This window comes from Talpa europaea (assembly GCF_964194135.1).
Source record: "Talpa europaea genome assembly, chromosome: 7".
Classification (NCBI taxonomy): domain Eukaryota; kingdom Metazoa; phylum Chordata; class Mammalia; order Eulipotyphla; family Talpidae; genus Talpa; species Talpa europaea.
In genome coordinates, this window is record NC_140074.1 from 126,779,404 (window position 1) to 126,805,961 (window position 26,558).

Sequence of the window (26,558 nt, forward strand, 5' to 3'; positions counted from 1 at the left end):
CTTTTTTCTTTTTTTTTAAAAAAGATTTATTTTAATTTATTTATTTGTTTGTTTGTTTATACAAGCACTGGGTACAGTCAGAAGCGTGGGAGGGTGAGAGAATTCACCAGAGCCAGAGCGGGGAGCAGAGCAGGCAGAAGGACCGAAGTACACTGCTGAGGGGAGCAGCGGGCGGCAGGAGAGGTCTGCGCGCCATGTGGGACCCTCACCCGGTGGCCATGGATCGAACCGGCACTGCAGAGGCTGCGGGCAGCTTAGCAACCCAGCGCTCAACTGCTGCGCCACCGGGGAGGCGGAAACCAATTTCTTAAGCAGAATTGACCATGCTCATTTCTGGGATGGTTACAATTTCCACCCTGTAACGGTGATAGATGTAGGATGCTAACAGCTTGCAAAGGGTGGGAAGGACGCCATGTTTATGTTTTTTAAAGAAAGAAAAAGATGAAGGCTTGAGCTCCTTCTTGCCTTTCAGCAGAGTGCCCACAAAAATCTGGTCCTTGCTATACATTTCCAGTAATAGGGAGCCTCACCTCAAATTTCTGTCTGAGCTCCACATTTCCTTCTTCATCCCCTTCTGGAATGGGTACATTGTAGTACTCACCTTCTTCTTGGTTAAGCAACTTGTACCTTTCAGAGACATGGAGAGAAGAGTTAGGGGCCAGCCACTCCTCTCCTTCAACCTCTAGACCCGCTGTTCCAGAAACATGTCCCATGGGGAGGCTGTGGCCAGATTACATTGCAACAGCGCACTGCAGACCTGAACTGGCTTGTTTTCCAAATCTCTAAATGCTCTGCTGTCTTGAAACCATTTTCCCTTGGTTGACACAGACATATTCAAACTCCAGGGGCTTTCTTACCATCCACTGGCGGGCATCTTCATCAGCTCTGACACGCCGAACGAGAGGGAGCCCATGAAGTCATTCCTTGTTGTTCTATCCCAGTCCCAGATTTCTACAGACAGTCGTCGGTCTTTATCTGAAGGTTTCAATTTGCTACAAAAGAACACACACATGCCAGGTTATCTTGATCACAGTTACTTGGGACATACTATGTGCTCACACTCCAGTCTGAGATAGAGTACAAACCCTGCATTGCTTAATAATAGGGCTGCATTCTGAGAAATGTCGTTAGGTCATTTCGTTGTGTGAATGTAATAGCAAACCTAGATGGGGTGGCTCTCTACACACCTAGGCTACACGGAAGGGCCTAAGGAGACCACTGTCATCTACGCAGTATGTGGTTGGCTGACACAGTGTTAAAGTCACACATGGCCGCATTCAATTTTCTTCCTGTGGTTCCCTGTTGCCAACAAAGTACTAGGTGCCTGGCAACCAAACTCTAGATCAGGGATTAGTAAACTATGATGCATATGCCAAATTTGGCCCACAACTTGTTTTTTTAAATAAAGTTTTATTGGAAAACAGCCATGTAAACATTTGTTTACATGTTGTCCACAGCTGCTTTCACTCTAGATGAAAAGAGCTGTATAGCTGCCATAAAGACTATATGACCCAAAAAGTCTAAAATATTTACTATTTAGTCTTTGCAGGGCAAAACTTTCTGGCTTCTGTTCCATACAATACACAGTGACATTTCTGATTGCCTTCGATGTTCTAGTCTAAATAGAGGACCACTTGCTTGTGCTTTGCTGCTGCCGGTGTCTTCTTACCCTTGACATATTCACACCTTTCCCTCCTCCCATCTTTCCCTTCTACCATCTCTACCTCCAAAATCCTGGCAGGCACTCCTTCAAGGTCCGCTGTAAATGCTATCTCCCCCAGGAAGTCTTCCCTGATTAAAGATGTGGATGATCTTCCATTTCAGTGGCAACAGCCACTGTCCGTGTTACTCACTCTGTATTTTAAAAATTATTTAAATTCTGACCTCATTCCATCCTCTAACCTTCAAAAGAACCCATGAAGAGGTGGGACACATTTTATACACTTTTATATCATTTTAGCATAAGATCATTTTTGTTCAGAGTAGGTGTTGATATTCATTGGGGGCTGGTATGATGTAGGTGCTGGTCAGCTAAGATGGACAGTAATGTCCATCACACAGTGGGCAAACATGGCCTCCTGAGCAGCAGTCTGGGGTGGTCACAAATGAGGCAGTTCTTGAGGGTGTCTAACAAACCCGGCGCGATGTCGCTAACAATGAGTGGGGCAGTCTTGTGTGTGCAGGGAAGAGAGCTGGCCAAGAAGACAAGGAAGAGGAGACACCACTTACAATGTAAAAGACTCATTCCACTGGGGGTTGAGTGTGGAGCGGATGGTTTTGGTTTTCTGTTTACTTTCATTTTTGGGATCAGGAATAAGTTTCAGCTTCACATAAGGATCTGAAAGTCCATTTGGATCCATAGGGATTAGATTTTTTGCATCTCGTACTGTGGAGAGAGAAGGAAGAGAGAAAAAATGTTACAAGGGAACTGACCGGGAATGCCCAGGGTCCTCTTCAGTACCAGGCTGGAGTAGAGAGACCTCAAGATGGTGTTTTAGGGTTGATGAGGACCCAAAGCCTCTGACCCTCAGCTTGAGACGGCTATGCATGGCCACCCTTGCAGAGATGAGGGGCACTGTGTGGGCCCTTGTGGTCCAACCATGAGTCTCTGCATTGCTGCTGACATTTGGATGCCTGTTGGAAATGTAGAAACCTGGGTCCCGGCCCAGAATTGGTTAAGTAGAACCGCATATCCTGTAGTTCTGGGGTTGCTGGCTTTCTCCAGCCCTGCCCTAAGTAGCCAGCCAGGCTCATCCACGACATCATACACTTGAGCGCTTACTAGTGTGAGGTGCCCAGGCTGGCTTCTCTGTGGGGGTGGGCTGGCCAGCACCCCTCAGGCCACTCGGCTAGGGTTCCATCTGTCACCTTTGTAAAGATGAGTGATTTCCAGCTGTTTGTACATTGGAATTACTTGGAAAGGGGGTTTGAAAATCCCTGAATTAGAAGCTCTGAAGGGGGTAGCTCAAGTATTGTTATTCTGTAAGTGCCCCAAGTGATTCCATGTAGGGCAAACACTGGCCTGCCATGGCTTGGCCACCCAGTGTGTGCGCAGGGGAAAGGCCGCACCCCAGGTGGAATCCCCACCGCCTCGCGACTCCAGGGGGCTCCAAAGCACATTCTAGACTGAGGAGCGCTCACGTGGGGATCCAAAGGCCTTTCCATCCTCAGGGGAGGTGTGCTCAGGGGCGCCCTGGCAGAGGCTTATTCCAGTGGGCATGGCCGAAGCCACTGTGGAGTTGCTAAAACCTGCCATTCTCTAGAACGCTGGAAAGGGACAAAGGCCCAGTGTGCTGGGCCCTCTATCTTCTTTTTTTTTTTTTTTTTAAAGATTTATTTATTTATACAAGCACTGGGTACAGTCAGAAGCGTGGGAAGGAGAGAGAAATCACCAGAGCCAGAGCGGGGAGCAGAACAGGCGTACTGACAAAGCACACTGCTGAGGGGAGCAGCAGGGGCAGCAGGAGAGGTCTGCGTGCCATGTGGGACCCTCACCGGGGGCCGGGGATCGAACCAGCATTGCAGAGGCTGAGGGCAGCATCACAGCCCAGCGCTCAACCGCTGTGCCACCAGGGGAGGCCCCCCCGTATCTTCCTTACCACTTCCCCCAACATGGCTCAGATTTTCCATCATCAGGGACCCTCATTAGTCAGACCGCGGTGCACATCTAGCTGGGGCAGTGTTCTCTGTCCCCGGGCTCCCATGAGGTGTCCCTGGATCAGCAGCTGGAGAACTGGGGGGCGGGGGGGAACAGGGGTCTGGGCTTGCCAGGCCTCCAGGTGCTTCTGCTGCACTAGAAAGCTGGGAGCCACGGCTCTGGCTGTTAGTGCAGCTGGATTGTTAAATAAGAACATCAGGAGAATTTTAGGTCTGGAGCTGGTAAGAGCAGGGACAGAGTAGGGGAGGGACGCATGCTCAAATGTTGGGTCTTGGGCAGAGATGAGAGGGTGTGCCCTAAGAGCAGAAGTCACAGGCACTGTCCACACTAGCCCGGGGTCACACCGAGTGCCGAGTCTGCCAGGCCACAGCCTTGCAGCCACCCTGCCTGGAAGCCTCAGGCAGAAAGCGACACGGGGCCACTGCAGTGGTCTGAGTAGGTGCCAGCCAGCCCACCCGCCACCAGGAAGCCACATATCTGGTCCTTGTGCTCCACTTCTGCCTTCTAAGGATGTTTCCTACCTCCTGCAGTTGGGAGTGGGTGCCCTAAACACACAGCTTGACAGCTCGGCCACCTGCCTTCAGACCCTGCCTCCTCCACCACGGAGCCCAAGCCCCTGGAAACTTGCTCTTGGGCCTCTGTCTCTTCAGGTAGAAAAAGGAACAGAACATATTTCCAGTGGCATGTGCTACTGGGAGAAGTAAATGGAGTGATGTATATAAAATGCCTTATACTATTGGCAGCTTGGAAAAGACAGGGGGAAAAAAGGCTAACGTGATGTGAGGGTCCACTACGGCCCAGGCAGTGTTAGGGACTCACCCCTAGTACAACAATTTCAGACTCTCCAGGGAGGTAGGAGGTCTCCAGGGACCCTGCCACCCTGGAACCCCTACAAGCTCCTGCAGGTTTTTAATGCAATGCAGGCCGAGTTTCCTAGGGCAGCAACCGAGTTTCATCAAATGAAAAATGTGAGCATAAAAATGCTCAACCACAAGCAACAGGAAAGGGCCGAAGGTCTCTCTCCAATTAAGCACTGAAATGGGAATCAGATTCTTTTTAAAGGGCAGAAAAAAACCTGGAATGTCTGACACCGAGGTCATGTTCCAGGCAAACTAATGAAGAAGCATCGAGGCTGCCGAGGTTTCACCCACCGCAGACCGAACTGTGGGCGATGGCTCCTCCAGCCTCCATTTCCAGTCCTGGCGGCCTGCACACACAAAATCGTTTCAGGCTGACCTCTTTGGAATGGTGATGAGTTAAAATCTTGATGGGATTTAAAGCTGTGGGCTTCTTGCTGTGATGCTATCATTTAAGTTGAAAATAAAAAGAATTATCAATTCCAGAGGTCACTGAAGCAGATAGAGGGCCTGAATTTCAATTTCTGATGGCAGCAGCTAACAGCCGGCCTGGTGTGGCTCGTGGTGGGGCCAGGGACACCTGAATCAGGGCTGGGAGCAGCCACTCTGGGCCCATCTGCTCTGAAAGTGGGTTCTGGGCCAGGCTGCCTGCATTTGAAATCTGGCCCTGTCAATCTGTGATTGTATAACCCTAGGTAAGCTATTAACCTCCCTGTGCCTCGGTTTCTTCATCTGGAAAATTATACCTCTCTCTTAGGATTGCGTGGGGATTAGAGAGGTTCACACGTGTAGGATTTAGAACAGAGGCAGGTACACCGAGAGAGCCAATAATGACTGCTATTATTGTCGTTAATACAAGTTACTGGAGGTTGTTCAGAAACTGGACTAACAGCTTATGAATTAGCAAGCAAATGCCATGAAGAAATGTACGATGCGGAAAGTTCTAGCCGCTTGCAACCATGTGTGGTACCAGCAATGTCTTAAAATTAAGAGGCAGTGCTGGAGGGTCTCACAGCAGGAGTAGGCACAGGGAGGCTGGGGGAGCAGGAGCTAAGAGAAAAGAGCAAAACGAAGGGGGGAGTGGAGGAGGAGAGAGGGAGAGAAGGGGAAATGCAATCCAGGTATGGGTCGCAGGTGGGTGACAACAGGTCCCTGGCTGGATCTCAAGTATGCCAGATCAGCTGAGTTCTCCACCTCAGCTGTGCACTGCAAACTCCAGGGGTATTTTAGTCAAAGGCGGGTGCCCGGGTTGCACCCTCAGAGTCTGATCAATTGGTGTGTGTTAAGGCGCAGGCATTATGAACGCCTTTAAGCTTCCCAGGTGCGCTGCACCTGACAGTCATTTTCAAGGTGTGACCCCTGGACCTGTATCACTTGAGAACTCAGACTAATTATTCACATAAACAAAGCAAAACACACTCCCACCAAAGTTACAAAGGGAACGGATCACACTGGTAAATGAAAAGCAAGGCTGTCTACCATAAACAGGAAATGGCCATATAATTGATTGCAGGGAAGCTAAGAGTATTCCTGCTTCTGGCTGATGCAGTTGCCTGCAGCTGCTCTTAGTTTCAAAGGGGAATATTAACAGGTGTTAGAGTGTTAAGGACATTCCTCACCCGGAGAGAGTCTTTCTCAGTTTTGCAACCAAGATAGAAAGAAAACTGGAAAGGGGAACATCTTTCTCACCATGTCATTTAATGGTTTTTAAATTCAGACGGTACCTTCAGAACTGGTACTTCAGAAACCATGGTACCTTCAGAAACCGTGTCAAATACAACCCAAAGTCTCAGCCCACCAGGGGCCCCATCCCACAGGTGGGGAGTAGGTCAAATAGAATGGCAATTCTGAGGAATCGAGGGTAATGAATGCCCCACAATCTCGGGGGCCAGTAGGTCTGAGAACAGGCCCCACACAGTCCCCAAGCCTTGTTTTTTGTCTCTCATCTTCTACAAGAGCCAAACTCTTTGGATCCACAGAATTAAGATTTGTTAAGGAAAACAAATCATGCAAGCTTTGATAAATAAACCACTGAGAATGAGGCTCTGCTGGGTAAAGTTCTATGGTGCCATGCAAAGTTCTGAAAGTAGATGGTTTCTAAAACAGTTCCAGGGTGACAGATCTCCCTTGTCCCTCTGCAGCAGCACTAGCTGTGCTCCCGGGGCCTGTCAAAGGGCTCAGAGCCCCATGTGGGACACGCTCAGCGGGGAAGCTTTCCCCTCCCACCTCATTAGCAGTTCGGCAGCCTCTGAGAGAAGAGCACATCTGCTCCAGACATTGCCACGGCACTGGCCGTTTCAGAGTCAAGTCTTCCCAAACTTGAATAGAAACATAAAATCCTAATTAAATTACCATCTTTTAGCTCAAGATGCCTGTTCTGAAATGGATCAGCCTTCCAGCCCAGGGTTGAGAAGAACCATCTTGGAGTCATAAGGTTATGTAAATTCCTGATCATGTAAGATATCATTTTTGGACAAAATCCATTCAAATAAGATTATGAACATTTGAGAAATGCCTCCACGGTGCCATGGAGATACCTGATACACCTGGACAGGTGAGCTCAGGACCTGTAAGCTCTGAATAAGTGTTTAGGCACGTGGGCTGTCTGGTCACGGGCTCAGAGGACTGGACAGCCTTAGCTGGATGGGCACTGACATCAGAAGTGCCCAGAGTTGATGGAATAGTCAACACTTAGTTGTGAAGCTGGGCACTCTGTCAGGGGCATGCTTGGGGGAGGGGGAGTGGAGGGGTGACGCAGGTAGGCAGATAGGAAGGGGCCCCTGTGGTGCTTTTCCAGGGAGAGGCAAGCTATACCCACAAAACCTTATAGCCAGTGGCTGTATGGCAGGAAGCCAGGCTCCCCTTGCTTGGACAGGGCTGCAGGTGGTGGCTGACTTCCCTCAGGGGGGCACTATGACTTCATGTGAGTAGCTGGGGTTGAATCCTGGCTCTGTTGCTTACAGCTGTATGACTTTGGGCAAGTTACCCAACTTCTCAGTTTGCTCCTCTGTAAAACAGGAACAAAACAGTGTCTACCTCACAGGGTTGTTGCAGAGATTAAAGGAGTCAATATTTGTACAAGAGAGGAAACGGAACAAACGGTCCATAGTATTTGCTGCTATTACTAATGGCCATATTGTTAAGTGTTTGCTATGGTTATCATTATGGTTATCACCACCATCATCACCACTATCACTACCACTACCACCATTACCATCACCACCATCATCACCATCATCGCCACCATCATCACCACCACCACCATCACGATCATCTAGTCCTATCCACTCTAGGGGCCAGGGCTCTTTCCTCAGGGTAAAGAAACCAAGTATAGTAAAGGGACTGCTCATAAAGGACTGGAATTTCCAGACCTCAGTGTTAGTCTAGAGTTTAAGAGGCAAAATCCAGTTGTTACAAAATAGCTGAGTATTAAAAAACTATTTTTAATGCAATCCTGGATCCATTTAGAGAATGGTCCAGATTGTCTCCTGATGCCGAAATACATGCAGCATAAATTTTAAGTGTAACAAAACAACACCTGTGAGCTTCACCACCTAACAAAAAACAGTTGAATCAGTGCTGCAGAACCAGTGCTGTCTCCCCCTGATCCCACCTCCCTGTCTCCCTGTGGAGTTTTAACCCCGTTCTGAGCTTGCCTTAGGGCACCCTGGCTGGGTACATGGTACAAGGAGTCCCCAAAGGAATCAGCCGGGACACAAACTAAGAGCTTGTTGAGGATGCAGCTGTAGCTCCTTCTTTGCCTGCAGACTGGACTTGCCTTCCTGGACCCACAGCAGCCCCACCCATCACAGAGTTGCTCTCTGCACAGGGATCTTTGGGTGACAGAAGAGAAAGTCAAATGCCTCCAAATTCAAGGACAACATGGCCCTTCAAATGAGCTGTTTTGCTTTAGCAAACAATTCTTAATTTTTACTGTCTGGTGTCCGCCTCTAAGAGCACCCTTGTTCAACTACAAAGACAAAGGTTCAAAACAGGGGCTTGCTGCAAAAGTTCTGTGTGTGCTGACCCAGCAACCCCTCCCATCTCTCTCCTTGCACCCCAGCAAAAGCAAGGGTAAACAACATTCTACAGGCCTAACCCACACCGTGAGCAGAAATGATTTCTGATTCTACAGAAAAAAAACAAAAAACAAAACAGACTCTTCTTTGTTTGAAGTTAACAGCAGCCAAAGAAAAGTGAAAGCAAAAACACAGGGGGATGGGCAAATGCAGAAAATAGGGAGGGCTTTGGGGTCTGTGGATGAGAGGACCTTGTGCCATTTCACAGGCAGCCGTGATGGAGCCCCCAGAGGCAGCAAGCCCTGAGAATTCATTGTAATAGTTATTGGACACCCATGGAACTTTCTTCCAAAGAGCTTTAGACCCCTACGTTTTTTTGTTCCCTCCTCCAATTATGTTTATTGAGTTAAAAATGGTTTACATCATTGTATTTGTTTTAGGGGTCACAGGTTCAAATCTCTGCAGATGTATGTTTTCATACCACACCTGCCATGTGCCGTGACCCGCTGGGTCTCCTCTCTCTGCCACTCCCATCCCATCACCTCCCTTTTTGGTCACCTTGGATTTGCAATCAGATGTCAAAGATTTGTTACTGCTTTGGCTTTGTCTGTCCCTTTGTTTCAATTCTCTATACTTTGCCTTTCTCCTTCTGACTTACTTCGCTCAGTATTATCCTCTCCAGTTCTACCCATGTTGTTGCAATTGAATTTCTGATAAAAACATGATAAAAACACTTGAGTAGAAATGTAATGCCAGAGAAACGTGCTGGGCTATTTATTTCTAAGAGGTTTACCTTTAGAGAGGAGGCAGAGGTGGGTGTGTGGATGTGGTTGCTCGCTCCTCCTTTGAGGACAGCTGATTTGGACCATGAGCACCGAGGTTATGGCAGGTCCCCGACCTTAGTACTCAGGAAGCTAATGATCATGATGGTGAAGGTGGCAGTGGTGGCAGTCAGGGAGGGACAGCATATCTAGAAAGAGTACTATGTGGGCAGGCACAGTTTTAAACTCCTCACCACCAGCAGATGCTATTCTCAAGCCCATGTGCTAATGGGGTGCCTTGAGAGAGAGGTGTTAGCACCTGCTTGCTCACAGGTGGCCAGACCGGGATTAGCATGTGACTGTAGCAAATCTGACTTTTGCTTGTTATGGGAAAAAGAATGACTTGAGTAAAACAAGGTCTATGTTCTAGTCCGTAAAATTGGCCTGAGCTAGAAGCAAATGGGGGATAGGGAGGAAGGGACAAGACCCCACAGTCTTCCACTGGGAGGAGGGAGACTGGGCTGAGCTGTGGGTGTGCCTGGGGGTGAGTGGAAGGAAGGTGACATGTGTATCGTACTTTGTTTTGGTGCCTTGGAGTTAGTTGGCTGAGGGGGCTATAGCACCCACTTGAGAGGTGTGAATATAATTTTGGGGGTGAAAATTCTAAATTTTGGTCTCTACAGCCGGGCCTCTGGAAAGTACTGACTCTGCCTAAGAACCAACGAGTTGGTACTCGAGCCAAGTGAGACCACGATGTTGGTGAGACAGATCCGGAGAGCATCAGTGGTTATAATACCAATGAGGCTGTAAGGGAAGCCACTGCCTGTTCACACTCGGGACGTGCGCTTTGAGTGTGCTCGGTCTCTCTCACTCTGCTAAGATACAAATTCTAGGACAAAAGACATATTGAAAGCAAAGAGAGAAGATGGCAGTGGGTGTAAAGTGAGTTGGGTAAATTTGCACGGATGTAGAGATTTTTAAGATCACAGAACAAATATTGAAACCAAGGAAAAGGGCTTCCCACAAAACAGCACTAATGTATCCAAAACAGTGCTCATTTCCCCCACGATCATGCTCAAAATATCAAATGTGTGCATACCACAAGAGGTCTGTAGGATGAGGCTGTCTTTTTTTTTGTTCGGGCAAATAAGCATTCTCTAGCCTGATGTAAGAGATATTAACTGATTGGAGGAGCGAGGAAAAAGTTTTTGGGCGCTAAAAAGTTTGGGCCTGCCAAGTAACGGCAGTTGGTGGAGGCAGGCTTCGCTGCCACTACGGGGTGTGTCGCTGAATGTCCTGCCTCAGGTGAGAAGCTAGGAAGTGTCTCCAATTTTCACCTACCATCTGCCAGCAGGGTGGCATGAATTATAAGCTAAAGAACAGGAAAGGTAGGGCTTGTTTTCTGCTGCTGCACTAACAAACAGTTACAAACTCAACGGTTTAAAAGAAAAGGAATTTTCTCATAGCTCTGGAGGCCAGAAGTCAAACATCAGTGCCACAGGGCCAAAATCAAGGTGCTCAAATCAGAGGTTCCAGGGGAGAAGCTGTTCCTTGCCTCTGCCAGCCTCTGACGGCATTCCCTGGCTCGCGGTCACATCACTCTAGCCTTTTTTCCGATTTTCTTCTCCTCCATGTGTTAAATATCTCTTATTTAACATGCTATCACAGAGTAAATAAGAACACCTGGGATAGCACTTAGGGCCCACCTAATTTGAGATAATCTTCCTATCCCAAGAGTCTTCACTTTATCACTTAGGCAAAGAAACTTTTTTCAAATAAGGTCATATTTATAGACCCCATGGGTTAGGTCCTAAATATTTTTGGGTAGTCATTATTCAGCTTACTACAGGGTCTATTAAGAAGTTTCTTTTGGGGCCTCCCCTGGTGGCGCAGGCGGTTGAGCGCTGAGCTGTGAAGCTGTCCGCAGCCTCTGCAGCACCAGTTTGATCCTGGCCGGCCGGCGAGGGTCCCACATGGCGCAGCAGACCTCTCCTGTCACGCCTACTGCTCCCCTCAGCAGTGTATTTCATCAGTCTGCCTGTCCTGTTCCCCTCTCTGTCTCTGGTGAATCCTCTCACCCTCCCGTGCATCTGGTCTGTACCCCGGTTCTTGTATAAATAAATAATCTTTAAAAAAAAAAAAGAAGTTTCTTTTGGGGGTGATGAAAGTGATCTGGAATTAGAAAGTGAGGATGGTTGTACAACCTTGTAAATATACATATATCACATTATAAATATAAACATTACATTCTATCCACAAGATCATGCAACCATATATATAATATCTATATATGTATGTACACACACACACAGAGTCACGCTTATTGTATACTTTAGAAGAGTGAGTTTTATAATGTATTTGTTTTATCTCCGTGAAAAAGATCAGGTACATTTATGGACACATTTCCACATGCCTTACTACACTCACGCACATAATCCTCACAACACTCCTGTAAAATTAGGGCTGGGATGTCCATGCTCCAGACGAGACAGCCCAGACCCTTGAGACTTTGCTCAAGGCCGAGCATTTGCTAAGTGATGGGGTCCAGTGGGCAGCTGAGTCGTGGCCCTGGGCTTGAGCACTGCCTCTACAGTCCTCCCCAGGCAGCCTCTTATTCAGCACAGCTGTTAGCACAGGGGTAGCTGGCTCCTTCTACAAATGGCCACATCATGAATACTTTAAGTTTTGCAGGCCAAAGGAGCCAAAGACAATATGAAAACAAGTGAGCAGGAAGTGTTTCAATAAAACTTTATCTAAAAACAGGCAGTGGGCCAGGTCTTTCACTCAAGCTGTAGTTTACTGATGATCCCTGAAACAGAATCAATACCACCCTTTCCCCACCCCACCCCGACCCCCACTGAATTGTCTAGGGAGAATTGTGGGGGAGGACCCTCTACTTCCTGGTTCAGACTATCAACTTCCTGTGCTTCCTCTGCTTTGATCTGAGCCTCTTGAACTCTGACCTTGTCCTAAAGCCTGGAAGGAGTCCTGGGCTGGGGTTAAGAGATGGTGTATCTTCTAAGAGGAAGAGGAATCCACAGTTGTCCTCTGTCCTCTGTGGCTGTCTCCTGTCTCAGCCAACATCTCCCTCAGTACTGAGGCTTGTTGCTTTCCCAGAAAAACCTGATTTTCTGCCTTCTCCCTGGAGCCAGTGATCTGGCCTTGCCCCGTTGCTGTTTGCCAATCCCAGCATGTTCAGGCACCTCCAGCACGCGCCATACCTCCGTGCATCCGGGACAAGTGCAAACAGTGAGTATGATAAGGCATCGAGGGTGCCATGCTTTCTTTGTGCAACAGCTGCTTCAGAACAGGGAATCTCAAAGGAACGTGAACCCAGGAGCACTGGGCAGCAAAAGCTGGCCTTGGTGGAGGCGGGTGGGGGGGTGGGAGAGGCCCCTCTGCTTCCTGGTTAACCTACCTGTGCTTTCAGAGCTTGGGGCTTGTGCTGCCGAGAAAGTCTCAGCTTAGGAGCATCTCAAGTGCTGGATGGGCTAGATCAAGGAAAAGCTCCCCCTGGCAGCTGAGAACAATGCTGAATCGCAGCCCTGCCGAGTCCTCACGCTTCCTCTAGATGACACTCTCCTGGGTGTGCACGAGGGGGAACGCACTGTTCTCAAGGTTTGTTTTGGTCCTTTCTTTAGGCCTCCTCCTGATGATGCCGAAAGGAGAAACTGTACCTAAGAAGCTGCCAGTTCCTCCACGTTGCTCCAAGTCAGTTCTGTACCGGGAGCCGGAAGCCAGACGTCCTCGGCACATGTTGATGGGGAAACTGGTGGAGCGACAGATTGTTTCCGGAACAGGATTTACCGAACGTCCCTCATGCTGCATGTTTTGGGGGTGGCCAAGCTGTCTAGCGATAGGCACGGCTCTGGGATTAAGGGATCTGAACCGCAGACAGACAAGCCCGGCAAGGTGGGGTATGTCCCAGGTGGAGGCAGGCAAGTCAGAAACAGAGGGCCATCAGGTTGGCACAGAAGATCACTGCAGACGGGCCCTATACAGGCTCCAGGGGGCAGTGGGGAGTGGACATACAGATGTGTAGCTTCCAATACGCTCCTGATGTGTACAGGTTTTATGCCAGGTGACAGGTACACCTGGAAACATGCCTGGGGCAGAGATTCCTCATTTTCTTTAGGCCATAACCCCCTTTGGCTCAACAGTGTACGATAATTTTAGGGCATCCATGAGCCCCACATTGAGGACCCTTGCTGCATGTCTTGAGTACCTGGTTCTCCAAGGAATGAGGCATCATCTTCCTTTCTCCATGCTCTTTCAGAACTTGAAGGCAAAGGGAGAGGCAGCCTCGTCTAAGTGGACTCTCCTTTGTCAGCAGGGGTGGGGGAGGTCCTGGCAATGAGGAGCGAGACCCGGCTGGGAACTGCTCTTGGACAGGAGGTCTGTCCAATTAGCACATCTGTCCAGTAGCACATCTGTCCTAGTGCTACTGGCCCTACCTTGGCATCCCTCCATCTGCCCTGACCTCCACTCTATCAGCCCAGTCCACAGGAGGATCATCTCTATGGTGACGGCATCTTGCAAGCAGGGGCACAGCAGGGGCCTGGGACTCTCTCGCCATCTCACCCCAGGGTTAGCACAGGGCACGTGAAACTAGTGAGTGCCCAGCAGAGCCCTGTTAGTCTGACAAACTAAAAAGCTAGAGCAGAGAGAAAAGCTGGCGGCCGACTCATCTTTTGGCTGCAGTACATAAAGCATCCATTTGGAGGGACTCTCCGACAAGGAAAAACCGAGCAGGCTTTTGGATGGAGAATAAAGCCAGGCCCAAAGCTGCTCAGCACTTCCCTGTGCCCACAAAAACAGGAGGACACAGGAATCAAGACAATTACCGCTTTAGGGGAAAATGCCAGAGAGGGTCAATTACTCTGGGGTGGGGAGGATCTGCCTGTAGAATGTCTCTAGATTTCAGGAACAAATGGTGTCACCAAGAACAGAGAACACTTTCTGTCTGGGTGACAAGAGAGGACTGTCGACTGAGGTGCTGGGTGCTCGGCTCTGCGTGTTCTAATTATTTTCCATCAAGTCTGCTGATGCCGTCTGTGTTGAGAAAACCTACAGAATCTCAGATGCGATCTCTTCTATGTTAGTAAAATAGGACCTGCTCGCTTGGGAATATTTGTTCCCTTGGTGCCAAAGACAAAGGGAGGAGGGATGAGACACACTGAAAGACACCTGCTCGGCCTTCCCTCTTCTCCCCCTCTCCATAAACCTACAAAAGTCTGGATCCAGGGACAAGTCACTTCATGTATTAGGATCTATTTATTGAATGTGCAGCTCACTGGGGAGGCTCACTGCGTGATGATAAGAACGCAATTTCTGTCCCAGTAAATCCATGGCTCATTCACTTACCCTGGACATGCGAGTGTCCCCAGGAAATAAAGTCACGGAAGGAACTTGGAGGCGAGTGTGGTTTGAAGAGAAAGAACAACATTTGGTCCTCGGGAAAAAGACCAGTATCTCACTACTTTTTCTCTTTCAGTTAGTGGAAAGTGAAGAGTTCTAGTGAAGTTATTTATAACCCTGATGTTCGAGAAGGAAATGGAATCTGGTGAGAGAGAATATTTTCCAGGTTCTGAGAGACTGAAATGAGCCTGTATAAACAATACAGGGAGATTTTAATATTTATTTTTCTTATCATGAGTAATGGATGCACTTATCATAAAATTTACATACATAAAAAAATCAGAATCCCCTATACTTCTACGGTAGTAGAATACCACTCTTTTTGATGCATTTATTGCCCGTTTTCTGGTTCTGCATCTACCTGTATTAAACTGTCAATATTTTATAGATATATTCTTATCTATGAATGTAGTTTTAGATCCTGTATTTGCAATGCAACAAGATATGCTTTGAAAACGTTTTAAATGCCTAACATCTCATTTTATAGCTATATCATAATTTATTTAATGGATCTCTTGCTTGGCACCAGGTCTGTAGTTTAAAAATCTTCACCTTTATAAAATAATAAAGCAATGGATCATCTCCAGGCATAAATATGCATCTTCATTTCTGTTTTTTCCCCAAAGGATACATTCTCAAAAGTGGGTCAATAATAAAGCCTTTCCATCCAGGTACGTTGCTTAATTACTTAAAATCATTCAAGACTCTTGACATACGCTGCTGAATTTCTCCTCCCAAAGCCATACCAAACTCTTATCAAGGAGGTGGTGAGAAAAGTGAAAAATAGCACTACAATTAGGCTTCCTTACTTTTGAGGTTTAACTTTCCCCCTACACATAATCATTCGGCCATTTACATTTCTTTTTCTTTGACTTACTCCTTGTTCAAGTTTCCCACGGGGTATATTAAAGACTTTTCTTACTAGGTTAACGAGCTCTTTAGCAGTGAATAACAATAACCCTTCATCATATTTACTGCAAAGTGCATTTAGATTTCATTCACTAAGCTTCTAAAAACTTGGGCACTTCTGTGTTCAGACAGTTGAATCTGTCAAACATTTCCTTTTTATTTCATTCATTTTGTTTTTTTAATGTTTAGAAAATCTTGGCCCTTTCAAAGATTGGCTAGTCACTTATGTTTTCCGTTATTACTTTCTTTTTTATGTTTAATTTTTAAATACATTTGAAACTTATTTAGGTGTACAGTGTGAGGCAAGATTTATTTATTTTAAAATTTTTTTTTAGATTTATTTATTTTATACAAGAACCGGGGTACAGGCCAGATGCGTGGGAGGGTGAAGATTCACCAGAGACAAAGCGGGGAACAGAACAGGCAGACTGACGAAATACACTGCCGGTGGGGAGCAGTGGGCGCAACAGGAGTGGTCTGCGGCGCCATGTGGGACCCTCACTGGCCAGCTGGGATCGAACCGGTGCTGCAGAGGCTGTGGACAGCTTCACAGCGCAGTGCTCAACAGCCTGCGCCACCAGGGGAGTCCCTGAGGCAAGATTTAACTCATTTTCTTCCTAATGTTTAGACAACTTGCCCAACATGGGTGGAATGAACCCTATCTTCTCTGTGGAACCACATGCTTCTGCTGGTTTATACTAAACCAGTGATTTGATCCTATTCAAAGTTCTGTTAAGTTTTTGGAACAGCCCTATACTTTCAATTGTTCTAGATTTGTAATGTTTTAAAACATTTCCAACACTTTCGAAATAAAGCCGATCTATCCAGATACACTGTTCAGTTACTCAAGGCAACTTTATGTTTGCTGCTCCCTGTTTGGCTGATAACGCTTCACCTTTATTCTTAATATTTATCGAACATTTTGCTTTAGGTTGAAGAAAAATGGGGCTCAGTGTCCCGACCCGCGGGGTTCAGAGGCACGGGAAGAGAAGGGCTGAGGATTGAAATGAGGGACTTGACGACTTGACGCTAGCGTTTGCTTCTTTATTTTTCCTTTATCCTTTTACTATATTTACATGTCTTTCCTTTATCCTGACTTTCTTACTTCCCTGGCCTTCTCTCTGCTCTTCTCGCAGTAACCCTTGCCATATCTCCCTACAGTTTCCTCGCAGTCCCTTTTCTCTCTCTTGCAGTTCCTTTCTTATACCCTCGTAGTTCCTCCCCCCTGTACCTCCCAGTCTTATGTGCTTTAACAGGAAAAACCTGTGGTTCTCCAATAGGCGAAACGGTAAAGCGAACTCATGGCAAGCGAACTCATGGCAAGCATATGCAACATGGCACATATTCCGGACGGCTCCGGACAGCTCAGGAGAGACCAGCCCAAATATGACACCATGGCACACTGAACATGTCAAAAAGCTTTTTCCAAAAGACATGTGGGTGATATATATTCCAAGCCCCTGTGTGACGGAAGATCTAGCATATGAATAGCAAATGGTGAGAAATTTGGGGCAAACAGGCTCTGTCTATCCACCGTCTGAAGTGGCACGTCCTTCCTCTCTTAAGTCTAGAACTGCATCCAAAGAGAACCAATGCCAGAGGACCAATGTTTTCTTCCCCCACCCAGAAGCTATCTATTCTGAAGGAAAGGTATCCATTTCCTTTCTGTGTAATTAATTTTTTTCCTAGGATGTTTCTAATTGCAGACCGATTTCTATTCATTTTGCTGAAATAGAGAACATTCCTTTTACTTTGAATGTTCCATAAATGTATTCCTATCATATTGAATCACTGCTTCTTCTGTTTCCATTTTTTCCCCCTTTCACCCTTGGGACAAAACCAGAATTCTCTTCTGTTCTCAGTTTTGCATTTTTATCATCCTCTCACCCATCCCCATCATTCTGTCGCTTTGCCTGCTCAGTATCTCTGCAAAGAATGAAGATAAAGGGACTCGCTGAAACGGGAAACTATAATGGAGCCGTCCCTGCCCTCAGCTACAGAGAAAGGAGAGGAGCAAGGACCTTCTTTGGGAATCCACAAACAGCGGGCTCCAACAATACCGCAGTGGGCAGACTGCAAAGCAGAACCTTTGCAAAGGTCCCTGAAGGAGACAGAGTCCCCAGACTCTAGGACTGGGCTGCACCCAGCATGGTTATAGTCAAGTAAGAGAGAAAGCAGAGGCACCAAGGCCAGCCCCAAGTGTGTCCAGAGACTGTCTACAGAGAAGCTTCTGATTATTTAACTTCAAGTGCATCTGGCGCAGAAGCACAGCTGCCCCTGCCTTGAGAGGAAGGCTAAATCACAGCCTGATGCCATTAAGCATCTAACTCCTCATCTGATGAACGGGCAGCATTCAGAGTCCCCCGAGGTCTGCTACAGGGAAAGAAGGCACCACTTCCCAGTGGGCTTCCGCTACTTGTGGCTTATGGGACATGACAGACGAGTAATGTGGCTTATTACGATCGGCCTTCTTGAGTACCTTGGCAACACCGGAGAGGTGTTCCGGTCAAGTCCAGAGACCCACGGAGTTTTCTTTCTCTGCCCTGGCCGGTACAAGACTGTATTATATTAGAATTGGTCACTGTGGCCTGGACAGCTCTGGGCAGTGACAGGAGCCTTGGGTGTTCCTGGGGCTTCACAGTGGAAGGCCCCCACCCCTGAGTCCAGCTGCTGAGCCCGTCTACATGAACGTGTCTGGGTAATGGCGTGCTTTGGTGATAGCAGTGCACACACCACCCCAAACACATGGCTACTGTTTGGGTTTTGTTCTAAGTCGAGCTAACCTGCTACAAGGCTAGACCTTGAAGTACCGGGGGCTGCCGTTTTCCAAAGTTACTGTGTGCACGAACCACCTTGGAGAACTATAGACACAGACTTGCAGGTTCTGCTTGAGGGGGCCTGGGTGGGGGTGCCCAGGGTGGGGGCGGCCATCTGCGTATTCAGCAGCATCAGGCTAAGCGAGACCTGGATAGGAGGAGCGAGCTGTGAGCTCTCATTGTTACTAAACACTCATCTCAGCTGAATTTCATGAGGCCCCATCTTGTCAGCCCCAGACCGAGCCCCACTCCCGCTCCCAGGGCATCCAAGATGGAGCAGCGCTCACGCCGTGACACCTGACCCTTTGCTCATGTTCTCCTGGATTTTCCCAGGACACAGAGCAGTAACGTTCTGACCAGATCCCAGTTCGAGCTCCACCTTGTCACCTGGCAAGTCCTTGGAGCCCTCTAATACTCCACAGCCTCACCCTTAAAGTGGAGATCAGAAGGGAGTCCCCCCACCACGGGAACTGTAGGTGTTAGTCGAAATTAAGTAAATCAAACCCCGGGCCTAGTGCCTGGCACAAAATAAATAATTGCTAGCTCTTAACTATTGCTGTTTTTATCTTTATTATTATTATTACCATTCAGATAAAACAAAAAACTTGCCGCCAGATGGACACGCTGAGACTCACGATGTCCCCTTTAAAATGCGGGGATTCTACACAGGAAATAAGACCAGCCAGTGCACACCCCTCTTGCCCTGCATCACCCCTGCCAGCAAACCAGACACACACGGTCAGGCCCACCCCGTGCAGGGAGCATGAAGCGGCCTTGCAGATGCAGCCAGAGCCTCATGCTGGGGCCACGGCGCCGGGTCTGGTTGTACAAATCACCTTGGTTCTGGTCCCACAGAGGGATATTCTGTCTCACGTCTGCACTGAGACAACATCTAACAAATGGGGAGACCCTGATGTCCAGTCTCCCAAACCCCTGCCACCAGCGCATCAAAGCACCCCAAGAGAAAAGGGCTCCGACATGAGGGGACGGCGCCTGCTCAAAGGAGGAGGGCAGGCAGGTGGCAGGATCCCTTCTCTCTGGCACCACAGACTGTGGCTCCATCTATATGCCTGGCTGCATGGTTATTATTCCCCGCACCCTCAGCTGGCGGGAAGTTTCTTTCCTCAGCAGAACAAGGAGACGGGTCCAGAGATGAACACAGGGGATCGAGAACTTGGTCTGGCCGACCCATTTCCACGAAGTCATCACATCAAGAGGCGTGACTGGGGGGTGGTGGGTGGAGGAAGGGAGGGCGTCTCCTGCACCCCACACTCGCTTCCCCGCCCCCGCTGATTATTTCCCCTTCATCTGTGCTTAAAATAGACTGAGTCCCACTGAAAATAACCGAGGAGATTAAATTAAATCAGGCCTGGCTCCGAGGCAGTTGCTAACATAACCATAAGCATTCACATCAGTGCAGCGGACAAAGGCAAAAATGTTTATTGACTCCTGAATTTCCTTCCCTTGAAGTAGCTGAACCCGCAAGGGACAAAGCCCAATGAAAGCAACCTTCTCTCAGTCACCTCTTCATGAGGAAGCTGGTGCACAAGCCCGAGAGCTGGGTTCCCAGCAGGCATGTGTTCTTGCTGGCTGCTCCGAGACTGCCCCGTCTCCGGGGCCTCCCCTGGCTTCCCCGCAGCATCGCGCCCGGCTGAGCATCACACCTGGTGCCCAGTTGGCTGATGGCTTCCGTCAGAGGGCAGAGAAGGGGTTGGCTGCCCACCCCCGGGCTCGCCCAGACCTGTAGCACTCGGCTTTCCCACATACTCTTGATTACCTAAAAGGGGTGCAGAATTGACTGAGGAGCACACTTATCAGGGGCTGCTGGGAGTTCTTGCAGACAAGAAACTATTTGTCTCTGTCTCTGGACCATGAGGGTCCTTAGAAAGAGAGAATAATCACAGGCCATTTTTTCCTGCCTTTCCATCTGTGCCACCATTGCCGTGTTTAATCTGAAAATACAGAACTGACGGTAAACATTCACTAAACGCATGCTGTCAGAGCTAAGAGATTTTCACCTGGCAAAGTCTTTTGGTACCTCAGCCTCACTTAGAAACAAATCTGGATGTTCCCAGTGCCTTTGGGATCTCAACTAGATGCACCTGTCAACGCCATAGCTGCTATGTCCCTCAAACCTAATGCAAAACCAAATTACTTCCAAAAGGGAAAGACTAGGGTCGGGTGAATGCCTTGGATGGAAATTTTAATCCAGTGAAGTAACCCCTTTTATGCCACACGCCATGTGCAATGGCAATCCTGGAATTGGCAAAGCCGTCAGGTAGAACGAGATTAAATGGGAAGACAGCCAGGATGCAGAGGCCACATCAGAGCCCTAAGAGACAGTCATCTGAGGCCTTAGTGCTGGGGAGGGGGGCAGGGTGGAGGGGGGGCACGTTGGAGAAGGGACCTGCCATTCTGACTGTAAAATCACCACAATTTGCAAACCCAGGCAGGAGACACATCATTTTCCTGGGAGGGATGACTCATGGACAAAATGTACCTTGCTTTTCTTTTCTTTTCTTTGGCTGAATGGGAGGCAGGTAGGCTGGCTTTTCTGGGGAGAGACTAAGACCCCAGGCATTGTTCGCATGCTGCTGGCTGGTACAGGCTCACAGCTGGAACTGCCCGTGGACGCCAAGCTCCGGGCGGGAGAGGCACAGGCCTGCCAGGGCCAAGCCGGCAGCAGGGCCTGCAGACAAAGCTGCCCCAGGGGGACGAGTCTTTCAGGTCAAACAGCTCAGGATGCAGGTTGGAGGGCTTTGTCCAGCTCCCAGCCCTAATCAAAAGTCCCCTCTTCCCCTGGGCCGCTCCTGCACTCTAACTGCAGCCTTATTCAAGCAACACCCTCTGAGGGCCCACCGCCAGGAAGCTTGGCCTCCATCAACACCCTTCACACTTCTGACCTGGTGTGCGGTTCACAGCTTCTAAACAAGAGGGGTGATTAGCCGGCCAGGTGGCTGAATTGGGCATTTGTGGCCAAACTGAAAGTTTTTCTTTATCCTTGGTTGTCTCTGGAAACTGGTCAGGACAGGAAAATGTTTGTTCAAAAGGGATGTATGAGTCATAGCCAGCTTTGTACAGAAACTCAGCCATGGCCAATGTGCCTTAGTGGTTTCATGGCTGGGCAACACTGCTGGAGGGAAAAGCACCAAGGGGAAGGTGGGGGCCAGGCCCTGGTCCTGATGCCCTGAGTGACCCTCTGCACAGCCTGGTTGGTGGCCCCTGGGAGCTCCCTGCTGCCTACTGTCACATCTGCTTAGCGCCACCCTCCTCTATAAGACCCCACCCTTCAGCCACTGTGGACTGGGCCAGAGGGGACACGTGAGCCCCTATGAGCTCTGGATTGAGCCTGCCCCACTAGAAAGGTGACACGGAGAGAGACAACTGCAGACTGGTTGGGGGCCACGTGTTATGCATGTGGAGAAAGCCTGACTTGCTGTGGGAACGACCGAGGGCAGCAGCAGCGCGTGGAAAGAAGAGAGGGGTACGGAAAGCTGGTCTCTGCTCCTAGTTGTTTCTATGGCCCAGAGTATCCCTGCCCTAGCATTCCAGCAGACACTCCATGTTTCTCTGGATAACTCCAGGAGTGGTTGGAGTTGGGATTTATCTCGTATGACCCCAACCACGCCACGCAGTCACCTCCCCGCTCTAGGCCTTGGTTGTCATACATGTGACAAGGAGGTTTGGACCCCAGTGAGGTTTCCCTCTCTGGCCCAGAGTCTCCTCATGGGTGACAGAGAAGGTGCAGCTCTACTTAAGGGAGCATCACCCCAAATAAGATATCACCTATAGGCTACTTCTGTGTGAACTCATTTGAGAATCACTGGACCAGGCCTCAGCCATGTGCAGAGCTCGCCTAGGATCTGACTGTTATTGTCAGTGTCCTGAGAGGGGACCCCTGATGGGCACCTGCCATCAGCTTCCTCTGAAGTGACTCTCCAGGCAAGGAAACACTAGCTGGAAAGGCGACTCGGAGTTCACACAGGTCAAGTGCCTTAATGTGAGTTTGCAGATGAGGAAAGGGAAACCCGGGGAGGTTAAGTGGTGAGGTCTGAGGTCGGGGTTCCCAGCAAGTCCTCAAGGCCAAGGTCCTCAGCTTCACAGGCTCGGTGGCACGCACACGCACACGCACACCCTGAGCCTGTAATTCTGCAGCTCATTCTGCGCTGTGTTCTTGGGTAGTGCCTGGTGGGTGTGGTGGAGGGACAACAAAGGAAATGCATCTGGGTCAGATTTTCCAGGGTGGGGCTGTGTCCCCTGTGGTGGCAGGCATGTTGGAGAGAGTTAGTGCTTCAAAATGAGGCACTGCCTGGCCCTGAAATGTGACTGGAACAAAAGTCTAGCAGAATAACCGCCCTCCAACTTACTAAGCCTCAGTTAGTCCCAAGAGTCAAAGCCAATTGCTGGACTCCAAAGCCGAATCACTTCACTGTCCTGTGAACAGCCCCCCAAGCCTCTCTTCCTGGGGTTTAGTCCTTGAAAGTGCGCAGAGATTGTTTCTCAAAACGTATTGGCAACTCTCATGAGCCACAAGGTCTGAGAGTAAGAGTCCCTGCTGTCTTGGGGGAGCTGAGGGTCATCAGAGCAGCTGGGGTTTAGCAAGAAGCACCGAGCCTGACTCTGTTCTCACATGCACACAGCTGCCCTTTCCGGGCCAGATGTTTACCTACAAGAGTGTTCCCGTGGGCAGCCCCCTAGGCACCCTGCAAAACGAAGGTGGCAACGTGTACCTGAAGAAGTATGCTCCCCCAGACGCTGCACCCCCATGCCAGCAGCGGGGGGCTACAGGCAGGGACATCAAGGACAGAGATGTCAGGAGTGTGTTCTCCAGAGCAAGAGCCCACTCAACTTCCCCTCCTGGCTGGGTGCTGGGTGAGGCAGGCATTTCCTTGGATTACATCCCCCGCCTCTGTGGGGTCTAAATTGATGAAGCGGCACTTTCCTTCCTGCAACTTTTCCCCAATTCAGCACCCAACCTCGCAAAGTTTTAGAGGAAGTTTGCCTTGCATCTGTTCTTGCTACGTTATTCTAGGGGGGAAAAAAAAAAAACCAACGCCTACCTTGGTTTCAGAAGGGACCCTGACTGTCTTTAATTACGCACAAACCTTGCATCAATTGCTGAGGAGAATGGGTGGTAAAGCACAAGGCTGTTCTCAGTAAAAGAGCCCCCGTGGGGGACGCTGTCCCCCGGCTTCCCGCAGGGGCCGTTCTGCACTCTATTCAGAGGGGGATATTTTAGAACAACCCCCGGAGCTGACTTATCTCGTATTTTCTCTAAATCTGCATTCCTTCCGAGTGGCAATGCCAGGGGTGGGGGGTGGTGGGGAGGTGGGGGGAGAGACGGGGAGATGAACTCAGGCTGACGTGCTCTGCACCATCTTGATGCCAAAAACCAGAGTGTGTGTCAACACAGTAACAGGAGCTTCTTGGGCTAAACACTGAAAAACAACAAGAAATCTGGGGGCTATCAGGGTACCTTAGTATTGGAAGGGGCCATGAGGCAGCACCTGCCTCTGCCAGCTTTTTAGATGGACCTCTCTCTCCCACCCACCCTTGCTGAGAGAATGAATCGAGGGAGGAAAATCCACTACTTTTATTGGGGGACATTTCTGCGCTCAAGGTCTCCACCCTTTTGGAGTGCCCCCAAAGGGCATTCATCTGTTATTTGTTTCCTTTTCCATCCTGATCCCCTAATGTCTCTCCCCTCCACCCCCACCAAAGAGTTAAGAAGAAGGTTCCGTGAAGAGATTAAACAGACCTTTGCAAGCTTCTAAGCGAGTCCTCACTTGGCTAATGCATTTCTTTTCTAGAAGAAGATCAAGTTCCTCGCAATAATTTCATGGTAATTAATCTCATGCTTAAATGATAATCCTATAATTAGAAGTAATTAAAACTCTGCACAAGAATGACCTGCTCAGTCAATGTCCACGTCCCTGTATGCTAATGAGGTAATCTGGGAAAGAAACCCCAGCTGTAATGTCTCTCCTCTTTCTGGGGATCAGGCACGCAAAGCCCCGCTTCAGGCAAGCTTCTGCAAAGCAGGGATCACCGCCATCACCATGACAGGTGACCGAGACCCCTGTAAAGAACTCCAGGGGCTTGAGCTCATCTTCAGCAAGACAAGGAGAAGTTATTTTGAGCTTGGCTCCCAGGTATCCCAAGACAAGGACCAACACTGCATTAAGGACATGACAATGGCCAATCTCCGCTCTGGTGCCAGCCTTGCTGCCTCCTGCTGACCTCCCACGAAGCACCCAGCTTGGAGAGACACGTGGGCCTCATCCGCAGGAGCACCCATGGGGCGGGTGTGCTGCTGTCCAGCACACGCCCATCAGTCAGCTCTGCACAGATGCTGAGGATGGTGCCGCGGTCAGGATGTGAACTGAGACAGCTCCCCGAGAAGGTGAGACCATGCCCTGGGCTGGTATGTGCTCCCCTGAGGGATCCCAGAAGTCACAAGGCTTCACGAATGAGGCTCAACCAGGGTCATGTTAACTGGCTCCAGATTTAGAGCTAAAGTGGGAAGCAGTTCTTGGATTAGGGAGTTAGGGGCGCAGTATAAACCTGAGGAAACTCGCTGAGCCCACCAGCACCCTCTCATGGACATACGTGAGGCGTAAACTCAAGGCCCTGGGCCACCTCCAGAGGTAAGATGCGTCCCCCCTCTGTCCCCCCCACCCCACCCCCAGTCCTCCAAGGGCTGGTGGCCCGGCCGAGGGAGACCAGCACATAAATACATAAGTGGGGTCACACTGTCACTGTGATGAAGGCCCAGGGAGACCGTGGCTCAATTCAGGCAGAGCCCAGAGGGCTAGGAGAGGCTCCGCAGGGGAGCTGGAGTGGGGTGTTAAACCGGGCGGGGGAAAAGGCATAAAGGAGCCAAGGGGCAGAAGCAACCTGCTCGCTGGGTAGACCCAGGTGGCTGTCAAAGAGTGGGAGTCGGAGGGACAAGACAGGGAGGCAGGCGAGATCCCGCTGATGACCAGGTCACAGACACAGGACAGCGAGCTTCAGGAAGGTTCCATCAGGGGAGACGACAGAGCAGGTGAATCCACCGAAAGCACACCAGGCGTCTCGGGGGAACAAGCGTTGGCATGCAGCAAGGTTCGAGCGCACTTCTGGTGCGTGTTCACGGCTGTATTTTTAGCACAGAGGAAGTTCCTGGTTTCATTTGGGAAGGATGTGCCTGGAGGTGAAGGCGAGGCAGGCAGCCGGGAGACTGAGCACACGCAAGTGGTGAGCCAAGGCCAGTGGGGGCAGGCTGGGAAGGCTGCGGCCAGGTCGCCGTCAGGCCAACTCACGCACAATCAGACACAGCCTGAGGGGGTGTCTTTCCGGCCTCCCTTGCCCACTTCAGCTTCTCCCTTCAAGGCAGGGGAGGTGTCAGCAGGTTCCTTGCTGCCATTTTTATTTCCAGCCTTCATCCAAACCCTGGAACATGGAGGCTCAGGGGACGTGACCAAAGACGCCCCTCCCACAACAGTGTTGTGGGCCTGGCAGAGAGTGGCCTCAACTATGACTCACAGGATGGACACATGAAGTTACAGTCACGTGAATGAAGGTGTGGTGACCCCTGTGCTAAGGGAGACAGGGCCGAGACTGGCACGTCGCCTGCTGGGTGACCTCGGGCAGGGCACAAGCTCTTCCAGCAGTTTCCTCAGTTATAAGAGATGATGACAGGGCCTCCCCGGTGGCGCAGCGGTTGAGCACTGGGTTGCGAAGCTGCCCGCGGCCTCTGCAGCGCCAGTTCGATCCCCGGCTGCTCCCCGGCCACCGGAGGAGGGTCCCACATGGCGCGCAGACCTCTCCTGCCGCCTGCTGCTCCCCTCAGCAGTGTACTTCGTCAGTCTGCCTGCTCTGCTCCCTGCTCTGGCTCTGGTGAATTCTCTCACCCTCCTGCGCTTCTGACTGTACCCAGTGCATGTATAAACAAAACAAACAAACAAATAAATAAAACATGCCTCTATTAAAAAAAAAAGTAGTGCAAAAAAAAAAAAAAAAGAGAGATGATGACAGCACTTTCCTCAAAGGGTTGTGGGGACGAAATAACCTACAGCAAAGTGTCTAATCAGGGCCTGGTGCATGGAGGGAGCTTAACCAAAGCTGGCTTCTCTGCTCAC

The 26,558-nt window shown here is 49.6% G+C and overlaps 1 protein-coding gene across 2 annotated transcripts in view; it reads right to left on the reverse strand.

Annotated features, from left to right (window-relative positions):
* Nucleotides 1-26,558, reverse strand: part of PRKCA (protein kinase C alpha) — a gene marked incomplete at both ends in the record, with an annotated part of 329,542 nt that overhangs the window by 69,754 nt on the left and 233,230 nt on the right. For both annotated transcript variants that reach the window (XM_084238933.1, XM_084238932.1), the window contains 3 exons: nt 531-627; nt 858-992; nt 2,230-2,386. In XM_084238933.1, coding sequence (XP_084095059.1) covers nt 531-627; nt 858-992; nt 2,230-2,386 — 389 coding nt within the window. The remainder of the gene's footprint in view (nt 1-530; nt 628-857; nt 993-2,229; nt 2,387-26,558) is intronic.